This window comes from Terrapene carolina, unplaced genomic scaffold (genome assembly GCF_002925995.2).
Source record: "Terrapene carolina triunguis isolate 2854851 unplaced genomic scaffold, T_m_triunguis-2.0 Scaffold633, whole genome shotgun sequence".
Lineage (NCBI taxonomy): Eukaryota > Metazoa > Chordata > Testudines > Emydidae > Terrapene > Terrapene triunguis.
This window is the reverse complement of record NW_020664984.1, coordinates 2,021,119-2,037,695: the sequence shown is the minus strand read 5'-3', so window position 1 is coordinate 2,037,695 and position 16,577 is coordinate 2,021,119. Positions and strand designations below refer to the sequence as shown.

At 50.6% G+C, this 16,577-nt stretch overlaps 1 protein-coding gene across 1 annotated transcript in view; it reads right to left on the bottom strand.

The window, feature by feature from the left end:
- Positions 1-2,521: 2,521 nt before the first annotated feature.
- Positions 2,522-16,577, bottom strand: part of LOC112106571 (cytochrome P450 26B1) — a 31,133-nt gene continuing 17,077 nt past the window's right edge. Inside the window, exons 3-6 of the mRNA XM_026659553.2 lie at positions 12,727-13,002; positions 10,257-10,412; positions 7,199-7,480; positions 2,522-2,925 (exon numbers count right to left, since the gene is read on the bottom strand). Coding sequence (XP_026515338.1) covers positions 2,533-2,925; positions 7,199-7,480; positions 10,257-10,412; positions 12,727-13,002 — 1,107 coding nt within the window. The 3' untranslated portion in view covers positions 2,522-2,532. The remainder of the gene's footprint in view (positions 2,926-7,198; positions 7,481-10,256; positions 10,413-12,726; positions 13,003-16,577) is intronic.

Below are 16,577 nucleotides of genomic sequence, written 5' to 3'. Positions count from 1 at the left end.
GTGTTTTGGTTCAAACAGCCATAGAGATTATGGGCTAGCTGCCAAATCCGAATCTGGACCTGAACTTCAGAGTTCAGAGGCTACAGCGTCTCGGTTCAGGCCAATCCCTGTTAAAATAAAAACCTGCTATGAAACGGCCACAGAGAGATTATAGAGCAGCAAGCCTCAGAAACGACCACATGAACGCTGAGTCTCCCAAGTCACATGCACTCATGGAAGCAGAGCTCATACATGTGTGTGTTTGTCGGTCTATGCGCTTCTATATGATTTTTGGCAGCATAGTTTCAAGTGATGATTAAATCTTTAGTGTCTCCCCTTCCAGGGAACTGCCAAAGTCTTTATTGATCCTGGACGGATGAACGGCTGGCTAGAGCAGCCTTCAGCATCTTTCACTCAGCACTGCCTTAGAGCCTTCCACTGACTCATCCCAGTTTCCAAAAGCCACGCCTGCAAACCCTGCACAGGCCTGGTGGGAAGCTCCCACCCCTCCTTCCTTCAGATTTCAGCTTCTCTGACTTATCCTGACAAGCCGCCCACCCACAACAGTTTCATTGGCACCCAGGTCGAGGGAGTTCTCAGCTCTGGCTCTTGTGTTTCTCCTTCTCTGCCCGATGAACTGTATGAGGTGCCCCTGTTACAGCAAATATATCCGAGAGAGAGGGTGAGCACACTGAAAGGTCTGGGTAAAGTCAGTGCTTGCAGCTCAGATGAACAGCACGCCTGTCTTGGACAATTGCGAGAGAGATTTCTCTTCCCTGAGACTGCCAGTCATTGACCATGGCCGCTACAAAGTAGAAGCGGTACATGTGGTTTGCCTGGTGCCAGCTGCCAAACCTGTGCCCTGCCACTATTAAAGCAAAAAGAGATGTTGCTCCTGACTCAGGGCAGAAGTGCTGAGTGCCCACCGTGCCAGCTGAAGCAGGAATTGGACATGCTCAGCACCTCTGGAAAAAAAAATCAGACTGGTAACTTTTTAAATTCGAGATGGCCCTGAACCAAAACGCCAGATCCAAACATGTCTGAATGCTGAGGATCCAAATACTACAATACAGACCTCGCTTTCTTTCAGAGGAACACCCCCATTTCAAGTGTGACTGGGCAGTATACGAAGTTCCCAGTGTCTCTAAAAAGGGGTTGCATTGATGGCAGCTCACATGCCCTGACAAACACTCCCAGGACAGCTTCTCACTTCAGTTGGATGCCGCGGAGGGAAGGGTTAGCTCAGAGGGAGCCTTCCACTCATCTCCAACACTCTTTAATGCAAGCACCTCTGTGGTCAGGGGACGGTGGCAGCTGTGGGTGTGACTACCAGTTAATTTTTGGAGGCTTGGTTCTGCAGCGGTTCCATGAACAAAACAACTGCATGCTCTGAGCCACGTTACTTAGCAGCACCCCAGTACAGTTTATGAAGTACATGTGGTTCAGAGTTCAGTGCACACACCGAGGGGCCTGAGAGATCCGGAGAGAAGGCAAAAACAATACAGCTCACTGCAAAACTCTGGGTTTGGGAGGGATCAGACAGGGTGGGGGTAGGGGGAATGGACAGTTACACACATGCCATGTAGCAGCAGCAGGCAACTTCAAAAATGTACACGTCGGAGACCCCAGTTCTACTCTCTGAACTGAGATCGGCCCACGCTGAAGCGGATGAGAGACTCTCATCAGAGGGCAGAATTTGGCCATTACTTTGTCTCACAGTACAGATCAAATGGCTTTCTTGTTCACAATGCATAGGCAGAATAGAACGCCCTGTCCAGCTGACCCTGCCGCGTTTAGTGGCCCAGTGGTCCTTGCAGCAACACCAGTGGCCATGCCAGAAGCCAAACTGGTGCCGGGTTCAGTTTGCGTGCCGTTACCCAGAATGCACTTCCCAGCATTTGTGGGCAGGGGCCGCTGTCATCTGAACACAGAGTTCTTTTCCCCACATGCTGTGAGAGACAAATCAGAACTGGAAAGCGTTTAGAAGGGTTTAGGGATTGGGAGTGTGGGGATTTTTTCTTCGTTCTCTCCAAAGAAAGCAAAACAAAACAAACACTGTTATCACCAACTAATTTAACACTGTTCAACAAGATCAAAGGCCACCAGAGGTAGCAGCCTGCCATCAGATCTCGCCAACACCTCCTGGCCTGGTTCCAAGGAGGCGCGTGGGGCAGTCAGACCTCTGATCGCTAGCTAATTTCAAAAGCTTTTCCCGCAGCAGGCATCCTCTGCCCTCCTCCTTGCAGCAGAAAGGTTTATATATATATATATATATATATATTTATATACTGTGTATGGTCAGGCAGTCCCAGCTCTACTAGTGTTTGAAATTCTTCTTAAAACATAACAAAAAAACCAAACCAGCCAATCTCCTTGTACTTTCCCCACAGAAATAACAATCATTTTGGCAGCTTTGCTGTGGGAGAAAGTCTCGACCAGGAGGTTCTGCAAGGTTAGTGTTGTGGAGAAGCTTCTTTTCCTGTTTTCTCCTTTCGTTCTGTCCCTTTTCCCACCCACCCCCATTGGCCCTCCCCCGGTGAAGGAAAAGTCGGCTTACACTGTCGCCCCCAGCATGGCTTCTGTCTCCGTCAGGATCTCGTTCTGGTTGGAATCCAGTCCGAAGAATTTGACCTTGAGTCCATCGACGGGGTGGACCACAGGGACCAGCGTGATTCTAGGGAAAGTCCTGGTGGCTAGCTCGAATCGGCTCGTGCTGGCCAGCTCAATGGCTAGTGCCTTGAGGAAAAGCTTGGCCAGGTGCTTGCCAAGACAGGTCCGTACGCCCCCGCCAAAGGGGAGGTAGTGGAACCTGCCGTCTTTGTCTTCGGTACGGTCTTGCCCGAAGCGGTCAGGGTCAAAGACGTCCACGTCCTTGAATACTGGGGCGGTGTCGTGTGTGTCCCGGATGCTGTACATGACGCTCCAGCCTTTGGGGATCTGAAAGCCCTACAGAGAGGGAGACAGGGGAGAGAAAAACAAGAATGCATCAACGGTAACGTAGCCATCCACAGAACGAGACCACGTGAGCTGGGACGCTGCCGATACTGGGGACTCTGTTTGAGATCCGCGATCATGAATAGAATATACTGAAGGATTAACGGGGAAACACCCTGCCTTGTGATTAGGGTAGGACTGTGGGGTTCTCTTTCTGACCTACTGGGGAATCAATTATTTATTTGTATTGTGGTAGCGTGTACAATCCCCAATTATGGGCCAAGACCCAATTGTGCTCAGCACTGTATAAATGCAGAACAAAGACGCTTAAAAGGACTTCGGTCACTGTGAAAGTCTTTCTGTCTGAAATATTTTTACCTACTATCGTTACATGTGGTATCCAAGATATCCAGAATTTAATGACAGAACAACTTTATTTTTCCCAGTGTGTTTTCAGTCCGTGTGATCTAGTATGTAGGATGCTGGACTGGAAGTCAAGAAACCTGGGTTCTCTTCCCAGCACTGCAGTTCTCCTGCTGGGTGACCCAGGCAAATCATTTATTTCTCTGTGCTTCTGTTTCCCCTCTCTTCCTTTATCAGACTTGTGTATTTAGACTGCAAGCTCTTTGGGGCAGGGACTCTCTCTCTTTCACTGGGTATCTGTACAGCACCTGATGTAATGGGGCACTGACCTCAGCTGGGACCTGGAGGCACTATCGTAATACAAGCAAATACTAATTTGTACATTAGTGAATGTGAATAGTCAGTTTTGATGAGTCCTTGGTGGAGTCCAGCTAGGCTCCAACCCAGCAGGCACTTCGCCGCCAGTGCAACCTTTTCGCGTGCGTGCAAGTGGTTGCAAGATTAGAATCTTTGCTTCCCTTGGTGTTTGTATGGGTCTTTCCCAAGAACAGGAGAGTGAATTTGCAAAAGAAAAGAAAAAAAGGGGTGCCCGTAAAAGCACAAGGAACGGCAGAGGGCGGCTGAGGCAAGTGTAGAACATAAAACTACTTCGAACTCATTTTTGAAAACTAGCTAGATTGAAATCACTGCCATTCCTTTAATCATTGTCCCTCTTTTATTAAATCTGGAGTAACTCCATAAGCTTTAGATTTAACTGGTGAAACAGACATCACCGTCTAGCCCACCATATGGCAAAGGGGAAAACTTTTCTCCCATCTCTGCTGTTATCCCTCACATTATTCAGAGCTCCCCAAGCCAGTGTCCAGATAAGCTGTATCGTAGTCCACAGCATCACCTATTCACATACACACGTATTTTCACACACCCATAATGTGTGAGTGAGTGCATGGGTGTGCAGAGACTGCACTGATGAGAAAAAAAAGGGGTGATTTATCATCCCCTGTTTACTTGAAAAGGTTTCAACCTCAAATCATGCCATTAGCAGAGTTTACTGTGACTGACGGGTCTCAAGATTTTCTTTTGCTGGCACAAAATTCCATCCATTATGATGAGTAATATCCCTATCATCCAAAAATCTGTAACTGCCCTTTGCCCCTTTCCCCCGTCACACCCCAATCTCTGGCTTCAGAGATGGCCACATGTTTCTCTTTTAGAATATCAAACTTTTCTCCCCTTTGGCTGCCTGAAAGTTCTGGTGCCAAATGATGGGCTGGATTCCGATCTCAGTTCCACCAATGTAAATCCAGAGTAATTGCACTGATCTGCCAGCGGTATGACTTTAATTTGTCCTCTTTGCGGGCCAGATCCTGACTAAATTGCTAAGTGGCTTGCAAGTCACACCCAAGAGTTGTGCTATTGTGTGCAACCCCTGTAATATCGTGGTGCACAAGTCAGCCCAGGAACGTGCGTGAACGTGTAGACAAACACAAATGTCCTGTGTGCGATTGGGAAAATGCTTTTGCATGACATGAGGTCACCTGATCTCCCCCTAAAAAGGAGATTTCATATATTGCAAAAACTTTCCTCTCTGAGAAAGCCTTTTACCACAGGTCAGATTCACAGTACAAACACCCCTTCTACTCCAAACCCCTGTCCGCTCACCAAAAAACTACCCCAACCAAAGCTTTGACTCTGAAAAGGGAGAAGAGGCAGAGACTCCATAAAGTCCACTGGGGACTTCACTATTGCCATTGATTTTATGTGGAAGACGCTCAGATGCTACAGTGATAGGTGGCAGTATAAAACCCCAAGACAGATATATTGTGTCTCTAGATCACCGGTGTTTCTATGACCTCCACTGCTGGGAATGCATTACTATACTACCACGTTTGCTGGATAGTTCTGGTTATGGGAGAACTTTCTATATAACTCTTCCACCCGATTTTCACTTCCTTACAACTTTCTGAAAAACTCTCAACTCTGGAGCTCAACCCAGAACTGACTTTTTTAAGCTTCCCCGATGGGCAGATTATTCTACAATTGACTACTACAAGGCACCTTTCCTTGACACGTTCGGTACAGGCAGCCTTCTACATGCAAGATTCCCCAGTGACTCTGATGGGAGCTGTACCAAGGGCAGCTCACGTGCCTTGCAGAACATGCTGGGACACCCTCTCATTTAGATTGGGTGTGACAAAGGGAAGAACTAGCTTGGAAGGAGATTTATGGGATCAGACCTGTGGTCTATCTGGTCAAATAGAGTAGTTTCTAGGTCCCTTTGTTTGGAAGTTTGAGCAAAATCTATTCAATCATTTTTGAGCTATGCCCCAACATTCAGACATGTTCACTGATAAGCACACAAATTGTCAGGTGGATAGTTCTACATCCCTACAGGCCTGGTTGCAAAATAAATACAACATATATAGATATATATATATATATATCAGTTTCCAGCTTTCAGAAGTTTTGCACCAGCCTGTATGTGGTAGAACCTTTCACTTACATTCAAGTTTGTTAGACAGATTATACTTCTTACATATATATATATATTGTCATTGATTGTAGCACATGGCACATCTTGTAATGTTCCATTGATCATGGACTGTTCGGATGTTCTTGCAGAGTAAGGGCATTCTACCTGGATGACTCAGCAGCCTCTGTGGGTTAATGTTGGGGATCCACTAGACCACAACTTCACCAGTGCAAGAGTGAGATCTGGTCTGATTTCATGAGCTAAGCAGGTCTGAGCCAGAACAGTCATTGGATAAGACACCTATGAGGGGGAAAAGCCAGGGTGGTACAAGCATAGGTGAGTCAGCAGAAAGTGGCCCTCTAATAACAAGAATTTCCGCTATAACCGGGCGGTTCATCAGTTGGAAACGACAGAGGAGGAGAAAGATCTGGGTGTATTAGTCGATCACAGGATGACTATGACTCACCGATGTGATGCAACTGTAAACAAAAAAAACCCACAGATGTGATCCTAGGATGCATCAGGCAAGGTATTTATGCCACTGAACAAGGCACTGGTAAGACACCATCTGAAATATGGTGCACAGTTCTGGTCACCCATCTTCAAGAAAGAGGAATTTGAAGTGCACAGAAGGGCTACTAGGATGATCAGTGGACTGGAGAGCCTGTCTTCCAAGAGGAGACTAAAAGAGCTCGGCTTATTTAGGCTGAGAGGGGATCTGATTGCTCTCTCTAAGGACATCAGCAGGGTAAACACCAAGGAGGGTGATGAGCTATTTAAAATAAAGGACAAGGGTGGCACAAGAGCAAATGACCATAAACTGGCCAGGTGTAAACTGAGGCTGGAAATGTGAAGGAGGTTTCTAACCATCAGAGGAGGGAGGTTCTGGAACAGCCTCGGAATAAGAACAGGGGCGAGGGGCAAACAACCAAACTGGTTTTAAGATGGAGCTTGAGAAGTTTATGAACGGGATGATATGACGGGGTGACCTGCGATGGCAGCGACTGGACTCAGTGATCCAGGAGGTCCCTTCCAGTCCTACGTTCTTTCTGAGTCCGTACTCAGCCAATGCCCCTGTGTAGTGCTGTGCCATTGGAGGGGCGGTCTTGCATTTCTGCTGAAATGTAAACCCAGGCCCTAGTGCTTATGCTCATGTCAAATCTGGCCAAGCTCCAGTGTCAGGAGAACACTCGGGAGAAATATCCTATTCCCTAACACCCCTTCCCCCATACTTTAAAATGGATCTGGCACATCTTGCCCCCTGTCCTATACTTGTGTAACATTGGCCTGCACGGGTATAAAACCTGCCAGGTTCCACCCCAGAGGTGGCTATATTCCAGTGGGAAGGTGCAGAGATTCCTGCCTGCGTCTCTATAAAATACTCTGAAGCCCCTTTTCGGGGGAGAAGGTGCGCGAGACACGTCAGAGCTCCTGGGCTGTGGTACTCACGTCCAGCTCGAAGGTCTGCAGCACCGTCCGGTACCCGCCGGAGATGGGGGTGAAGAGACGTAGCACCTCCTTGATCACGCAGTCCAGGTAGTGGAGACTGCTGATGGTGTCCAGCCGGAGGGAGCCCTCACAGATGCAGCCGTTGTGCAGGATGCCCTTGCTGCGGAGCTCTTCACGAAGCTTCTCCAGGACCCCGGGGTGCTTTAGGAGCTGCATGATCAGAGAGGTGCTGGCGCTGGCCGTGGTAGCGTAGGCAGCGAAGATCAGCTCCAAGGTGCCATCCTGAAGGCCAAAAGGAACCCTGGGTTATACACTGGGAAGCTCACAGCCTCAGGTACCCGGCCCCATGCATCACGCTGCTGCAGTACGTGCTTCCTATGGGGCACATGCTAAAATGGGTTCATGCCCCAGCCGTCCACTAGCAGAAGCTAGAACCTGGCACAGCTGGAAGGAGTTTGGTTTAGCCTCAGCCTGGTACCCAAAGAGATTTTATTTGCAACAGACAATTTGGCACAACAGGCAAGCTTTCCTCAGGGCTGCTGCACGTCAACGGGGTAACCCATGGGAGGTGCCACAGAGCAGAACCGCAGGGCATTGGCAGCGCTGTCAGGAGAACCGGTTGGAGGAAGCTCCCGCAGTATTTAGCTTGTACGCCCATAAGGGCAAGGATCTTCTCTCCAGGGCGCGTGTACAGAGCCTAGCACAATGGGGCCCAGATCCCTGAGGGGGACCTCTAGCTGCCACAGGAGGTTACCAGTAAACCGCAACAAAACCAGCTCTCACTGTGCCTGGCTCAGTCTCCCGCTTCCATGAACATTACAATTCATCCTCCTCAGAGGAAGGCCACACAATGGGAAAAAAAAACCCACCATCATCAAGACGAGAGGCAGCAGAGGGAGCTTGTACAGAGCCGCGACCTGGGGGCAGCAGAGCCTGGATCCCCAGCCCAAGCTGTTAGCGTGGCAGCAGCCAAGCTGAGAGGACGAGGCAGCCAGCAGCAGCCTGGGGCGGATCATTTCTTCCTTCCCCGTCACACGCCGTAATGGGCTTGGCCGCGTTTCCAATCCCCCGGTCGAGCATTGTCCCAGCTCCTCCTGCAAGCTGCCATCCCGGCTCGCGAAAGGGCCTTTCCCTCCCCTCCTGCCAAGCCAGGACGACTCGGGAACAGCACGTTCACCAGTCGCTCGGTCCAAGGCTCCTGCTCAAGTCACTTAAGCTTTCAGGAATTCTTTCCCAGCCGCTGACTAAGCGGGAGGGAGACATTCCCTCTCTGCTTTGGAAGGGGACTTGGGCCCAGCCCTGCCTTCTCCCCGACGGAACTTTGCAAAGTCCAGTTTGGAAAAGAAAAACAACCGCTCCTGTCCGGGCTGCCGCTGGCTTCCTCCTCCCCCCCAGCTGCGAGAGAACACAGGCAGCCCCTCCCTGCAAAGACAGCATTGCAGCTTCAGGGGGGGGTTCCCTTGGCACTTACCAGCATACGAACACCCCCTTATCTATCTGCCCCCGGAGAGAAAGGAACAAACAACATCCCTCAGGCATGTCTGTCACGCCCACAGAGTGCCTGACGCTGATCTCCCTGACGCCAGGGTCAGCCCATTGACTTCACTGGAGCTAGTCCTGATTTACACCCATCTACACCATGAATAAGCCCTACACCACTTCTGACCTGCGCAGTGCCGCCCCCTGGAGAGCAGCCTGGGTCTCCGTAGGCTCAGTCAGTCCTAGGCCTGTCTCCTGAGACTGCTAACAAGGGCCTGGGATGGGTTTGCACTGGTGCCCACGGTATCAAAGCCTCTGCCCCCTTGCAAAGCATTCCAGTCTGTACGCAGCCTTTCCGTGCCAGCTGCAGCCAGACAGTGGGCTGATGGCTCTGGAGGTTTTCAAACAACCGCCACCCCTAAAGCACTCCTGTCCAGCATTGTCTTACTTAGGGTTCTTCTTTCTCATGTGGTCTTTACCTCCCTCCCCCACAGATCTAGCATGCACTCAGGGAAAAGGACAGACTTCGTTCCAAAGGGAGCAGAGGGCACCCCACATGATGTGCTGCCTGGCCAAAAATATCCCCGTTCAGTTCGTTTACGTGTCACGGGAAGCAGAAAGGACCCCCAAGATTCTCCAGTGGCATTTCTTTCCTCTCCCTCTCCGCATGGCCTGCCCTGCAATTTATAGCTACTTACTGGTTTTGAGCCAATGTTCAATCCAACAGAAATAAATAGCCAGGCTGCAGGGTGTTCCTGGGGGTTAACAATGGGCTAGAAGGAGCTGATGGCCTATGATGTAGCTTACGGACCCTGGGCAGTCATTAACTGAGCGTAGGGTGAGGCTAGTGGTCCAAGCACAGGCCTACGCACCAAGAATGCCCAAGTTCTAATCTTGGGCCAGACACAGACTCTCTTCCCTCTCGGTGCCTCAGTTTCCCCACCTGTACAATTGAGGATAATAATCCTGCTCAGCCTCACAGTGGCACTGTGAGGACGAGTTAATGTCCGTTAAATGCTGGAAAAGACAGAGTGCCGCTCTGTAATAATAATATTCCCCAGAAAGGATCTTCCCCAAAGCCTGGACAGCATCTGCACATACATGTAGCTCCTAGGAAAAAGAAGGGTGTGCTGGCCCTAGGTTTGAGCCACTCAGAGTCCAGGCAGGTGCTGTGCAAATGCTTGCAGATGGCTTTGCTAATCCATCCCTGCTATTCTCACCCCAGCTCTGCCAAGGCCCCTCAACCCGGCCCTTCAGCACCCTTCATTAATCCAGCCCTGAGCCTCCGCACAGTTCTGCTGCTGCCATTCTGCCCCTCGCTGATCCCAGCCAGTGCTGTTCTTGAGCCGAAGCTACCCGCCGATCACATGGAGTTTTGTGGGATGGGCACAGCCATGGGAGACTGGGCAGAGGGAAGGAGGAAACCGGACCAATGGTGACTTACGGGAGGAATTGACTCAAGGCTGAGCTTCCCCGGGGATTAGTCCTGCTTTGAGCAGAGGGTTGGACTAGATACTTCCTGAGGTCCCTTCCAACCCTGATATTCTATGATTCTATGATTCTAAGACCCTGCTCTTACCTTCAGCTCCTGCATGGTCAGCTCTTTGCCATGCTCCTTGCCGCTTTCTATCAGGATGTCCAGGGCATCGGAATAGTCCTTGCCCTGCGTGTTCTGAAGCTTCTCCCGAATGGCTTTCTCCAGCCCCTTCTGCAAAATCTCCCGAGCTCGGATCCCCTGCAAAACAGCAAGCCGTCGGTCCATGAAATAGCCACGCAGCAGCCACGGCATCACAACGGTTCCTCAGCTCTGGGGCTCCCCGAGGAGTTGGCATAACGCTAAACGAGTGTTTAATTGGCCCACAATTAGTCAGTCACCAGAGGGAGAACTATAGATGGACAGTGGGACGGAAAACCTTTCCTGACAAAAATCTGGGAATGGCTGCGTTACGCACCACGGATGGAAGCTGCATGGGTCATTCCAAACTCACGGGTAGCGTCAGCGCTAGAGATTGGACTATTGGCAGCTGGCCCAGAACCAATGCAAACACAAATGGCTCATCGTGCCCACGTTAGCCAGGCTAACCTGGTCCAGAACCACTGCCAGGTACATCCCTGTTCCATGCTAGAACTGAGTTGTAAAGCCCGCTGGGGATCTATTGCCAGCGAGGCTTCTGGGAGACTTCTAAAGGCCAATGGTGCATCGTGACATAGCAAGAGGCATATTTTGGAACCGTTTGTGCTGTTCCACCAGTGACCTATGCGCTAATTCAAACAGGAATTAATTCATGGAAGCCCTATACCCTGTGCTATGCAAGAGGTCAGACTAGGTCTATGACTTGTATCCACATTGTTACTATCTAGGGGCAGGATCTGTTGAAAGAAGGCCTGTATTTGGCATAGGAATACGCTGTTGCAGACAAGTACTAGGCATGTACGTACCCAGTTCAAACCACTTGTATGCATGGACACAAATTGTTTTACAAGCATGCTGGAACAGCTCTTAGAACAATACAATTCTCTATTGCAGACAAGGTTATGCCAATCAAATCCTTATTGTACCCCCCAACCAGCCTGAGCTCTGAATGCGCCACATGACACACAAACTAGCTATTTGGGGAATGCTAGAGAGTCTTAAAAAAAAATACTGGGACTGTTTCTTGTAACCTCCTCGCCTATAAAGCAGGTGCCTTAGTTACCACGATTCCAATGAAATGTCAGACTTCAATGCCGCAGCATCACTAGATACAGAAAACCTGCCACTTTTGCAGGGCTGGATCTTGCATTTGGGGAGGAAACATTTCTGAGGAAGGTTAATTTGTTTTTTTTAAAGACAACTGTTGGAAGTTGCTCAGGGGGTTGAAATCCTAGAAAAATCAGTCCTGGACAAAAGTCTCTTTGACATGAGGGGCATAACTCCAGATTTACCCCAGTGCAGACGAAGGCCCCAAATATGCAAGATTCCACAAAAGTCTAATTGGCACCACCGTATGAAGGTTGTGTTTTAAAGTGAGAGCCACAACAATTATCCCTAATGTTTGCCCCCCCTCTCTCCCCACTCCTTGTCCCACAAATCTTTAGGAAACTTTACCTCAAAGGAATGTATCCAATTCCTCTGAAGGAGTTCTCTTCCCGAGAACCCAATCGAATTCCCAAACTAGCTCTCTCACTGAAAGAGTCTAAGCTTTGCAATGGCGCTGTGCTCTTATCTAGTGTTTTTTCTGCAGAGAATCTGAAAAGTGCTTTAAAAGGCAGGCTGACGTCTGTATCCCCAAGTTTAGGGCAGGTCGGAAAATGAGAACTATTGCAACGAATTTCGAGAGAAATGAAGAATTTTCATTGCTTTCTAAATTTTCTGGGCTTTAGTTTTTGAAAACCAATTTTTTCCCCCTCAATGTTTCATTCAAAGACTGGGAAGAAGCTAGAAATTAGGAAAAGGCCATTTTTTTCAGTTGATGGATCCGTTCTATCCCTTTTCCACAGGGGAAAAGGCGGGGCAGAGCGAGGTCAAAGGACATGCACTCGGACAATAATGGCAAAGTCACCTGTCAAAATAACCAGAAAAGCCACCACCTTATCCTCCTTTATATTGAGCTGTACAGCTCCTGGCACAAGGGAACCTTGATTGGCATTCCTAGGCACTAGCGTAATATATAGATTAACAAGGAAAGCCAAGCATAGGATCTCAGGCCCCTGCCCACTGGACCTCACTGCCTTCTCCTTCAAGGCCAGAAATTTCTGGTTCCTTCCCACCTCCACCATCTAAGTGTGGCCCTCATCACTGCAGTATCTGAGCGCCTCCCAATCATTAATAGATTTTATTCTTGACACCCCTGTGTGATGGGGGCTATTATCCCCCATTTACAGATGGGGAACTGAGGCACAGTGACTTGCCCAAGGGCACATAGGAAGCCTGTGGCAGAGCCAGGAATTCAACCCAGGTCTCCTGAGTACCACTTCAGTGCCAGATCCACTAGACCATCCTTCCAAGCTATGCTCAGTGTCGCTAGCTCAATGTCATGGCCATACGCAGTGCTAGAGGAGCCTCTTACCCTCCTGTAGCCACTGAAGGGCAGATCCACGGGCAGCGAGAAGACGTTCTCCACAAACTGCTGGTAGACCTCGAAGAGTCGGGTGAGCTCCTCATCAGAGATGCAGAAGCCCAGCAGGACACGGATGGCCATGCGGAAGGTGAGCTTCTGCGCCTCGTAATAGACGTTGATGGGCTCCGGGGTGCTGCTCCACATCCGGAGAGTATCCTGGATCACTAGCTGGATCTTCGGGAGGTAACTCTCCAGAGCTTCGTGGCTGAAGATTTTGGAGAATACCTGCAATACAAACCATACATAGACAGAGATGAACCCAAGGTCTTCCAGCCTTCCCTAATAGCCAAGTATTGCTTGCGTTAAATGGTGTCTAAGGGCACCAGTGGAGAGCAAGGATCACATTATGCTAGACGTTGTGCAGACAAGCAGTATTACAAGTTCCCGGCCCCAGAATGCTCACAGTCTAAATAAGCAAGTCGGCAAAGGGTGGGAGGGAAAATGACTTCCCCAAGGTCACTGAGTAGGTCAGTGGCAGAGCCAGGAAGACAACCCAGTCCAGTGTCCAATTCCACAGCTTGTGAAAGACCCTCCAACAATAAACCAGCACATGGGCAACCCTACAATCACCAACTAGTATGCCAAGCCCCAGCGCTCAGGAGTGACCCTACAATAACAAAGCAGCATGTGAACAACCCTACAATAACAAACCAGTGAGAGAGAGAGGAAAGTCTATGTCAACAGACAGCATTCTTCTAAACTCTGCAATTGAGCCAGCCCCCCCTTCTGCTACAGGGCCTGTATTATTGTGCGAGGACCCCAGCAATGCAAGGAATGTTCTCTGCTCTCTCCCCGCATCCCTTCCCCTCTGCTATAATCCCAGTTGGCTAACTCCACAGCACACGCTTTCATTCTGACCCCCCCGCCCCGTCTCCCAGAGTGCATGGGTGGAAAAGCGCTGTTTGTTTACTTTTTATTAACTCTCACCCACGCTGCCACGCTCCGGGCCTCCAGGAACCGAGAAAACAAAATCAAATCAAGCCCCCGTAGAGGGAAGCGCGCGCCAAGGTAAAGGTCAGACGAGACGGCGCAACCTCCTCCAGCTCCTGCCGAGGAGATGAGAGGGCTTGCCGGGAGGGAGGGAGGGAGAGGCGGGTCCCCATTTTATCAAATTTAAAAAAAGAAAAACCCCAGCCAAAGCCCCTCCACGAACGTAACCTTTCAAGCTGTAAATGTGAGAATTTCCCCCGCAGTCAGCACTGGAAGGGAAAGGTAACATTTTCCTGGCCGTGACCCTGCATTGCTAATGCTCGGCGTCGCTCGCTGGAGTTTGTTTGGTGAAATAACACCCCTGGCCCTTTAAAGCCTGGCCCTGGAGACTCAACAATCGCTGGTTCATAAAGTGCTCCAGTCCCTACACGTACTGACCTTCATGCGGCGCGCTGGGCGACAGGAGGGGCTTTTCCCTAGGAGCAAAGAAAGAAATGAAGGAAGAGCCCACGGGGCCAGCAGGCTTTGTGGCTGTTAATAAAAAATATTCTCCAGCCAAGAGCCGGCGGGGGAGGAGGAAAAGCAGACGGGGGGATGAGAAAGAGCCGAAAAGGGCAAGAGAAATGGATTGATCTTGTCCTGCTTTCTGGAGCGTGGAGCCTGCCTGGCCCATGGCACTTTGGCTTAGTCTATTTTTAAGCCCTGGAAAGAGACGTGTGTGGGTGGGTAAGACACATTTCTAAAAACCATAGCTAGTAAACCTGACAACACAGCAGCCCCGCCAAGCCCAGCCGCCAAGCTTCCCCCCCCGAGATCCCCGAATGCCCGGGCTGCACCAAACGAAGACGAGGCCTCCCCCCGTTCATGCTCCTCCAAGATCCACCTGGGCCAGGGCAAGCAGGGAGGGAAAAGAAATAAACAAGCGTAGGCCGGTTCCAGTAGCTGGGAAAGAGACATTTCCCTGGTGGCCGTGACCGGGACATCGGGCTTTGATACGGCGCCAGGTGCAGAAATGTTGGCGTCTCTTAGTGATTGTTGGCACCCGGATCCCAGGCGCTACTGCGCGGTGGAAACCTCTGCCACCATAACGCAGAAGGGGAAAGAGGGGTGTATTTCTGCCTTCCCCGCCTGGTACCGCAGACAAATTGCTAGAGCTGCCGAAGGAACCCCCAGGGAGAACAACCAGTGACAAGGGCGGCCTGGCAGATGCCAAAGGTTCAACCCCCAGGCTCCTTCTCTTGAAAGAAGCTCAAGCGATCTTGGCTCTTCGTGATGTTGTGTTGAGGGAGAGTAGATTTGGTAAAGCGGGATATGGCCCAGCCACACGGGCCTGGGCATCAGGAACTTCTGAACCCAAATCTCCGGCTGTTGCATACAAGCAACTCCCCTAGAATCAGCCCCTGATTCTGACACTGATGCTTTACGAGAGCTCGGACAAAACATTTAACCTTCCCCGTGCCTCAGTTTCCCCCATCTGAAACCCGGGACTGATACGGCATTGAATGAGCTGGGGTTCAGGCTCCAGACTAGGACTCCGGACACCTGGGTTCAAGTCCCTGCTCCACCACAGACTTCTTGTGTGACTGTAGGCAAGTCACTTAATCTCTCTGTGCCTCCGTTCCCCATCTGTAAAATGGGGATAATGACACTTCCTTCCTACCACCTTTTTCTCCTGTTTTGCCTATTTAGATTTTAACCTCTTCAAAGCCGGGACTGTCTCTTACCCTGTCTCTGTGCAGCCCCCAGCACAATGGAACCCTGATCTCAGCTGGGGCCTCTAGTTGCTACTGGTGTGCAAGCAATAAACCACAACAGTGTGTGTGTGTTACTGCACACCACTGCCCTTTCCTGGGTGGAATCAGGACTGCTGAGCTGTGTGCCATAGTCCCCTTACTGTGCCTGTGGATGCATGATTCTCCTGCAGGGAGCATGTGCTTTGGAGCAGGAGCCCCCAGTTCTACCCTGGGGGTCATCGTGAAGCTGCAAGTGATCGTGGTTGTGCGGCGCGGTGGGAGGGTTAATGTCCCTTTGCAGGCGAAGAGTGCCGCCTACTGCGGAAGACGGCTATTTGTATAACCGCCTCAGTCCTACAGCCGCCAAAAGTACTTTTCAAACCCTAGCCCTTCAAGGGATCCCTTCTATTTCACCACCACCGGCAGGCTGGCTAGCGACGCAGAGCGACACTGCTGGGAGTCCTTCCCATGTTCCATTGGTCCGTGGCCCGTGTACCCGTAAGATAGGGCGCAGCACAAAAACAGACTCACTGGTACCTTCGTTAGCCACCCTGGCAACCAGACCAATGGATTATAGAGACAACTCCCCGCACACCCACAGGGCAGGTTCGAGGCACATTGGTGGGGTAGTGGATGAGGGAAGCTACCCCGACTACTGTCCATGCTGTACCTATTCTCTTGCATACACAATACCCCCCACCCCCAATCAACGACGGTCATGGCAACTCACTAAGCAGCCAATATGCAAGGCGTTCTCTCCAGTGCCCCAGGGACGTCTGTCTGCATAAGAAGCAAGCTAGGTAGAACTGGATGCCTGGTGCAGGGGAAGGCACCCCCAGACCCGAAAGCACACTGGGCAATAGGGGAGGTGTGAATGCCGGAACATAGGGACGGCCAGACTGGCTCAGCCCCAAGGTCCGTCTAGCCCAGTATCCCGTCTCTGACAGTGGCCAGCGCCAGCTGCTTCAGAGGAAGGTAACCCGGCAAGAGGCAGCTGTGGGATCCTCCGCTCTCAGAGCACATCCCCGAGCGCCTGGAGAAGAGGGACTGATGTCGTCATTGAGCCCCGAGAGCTGTGCAAATTCCTGGGGCTCTAAAAGCGATTTGTGCCAGAAAATGCAAAAAAAAAAAAAAAAA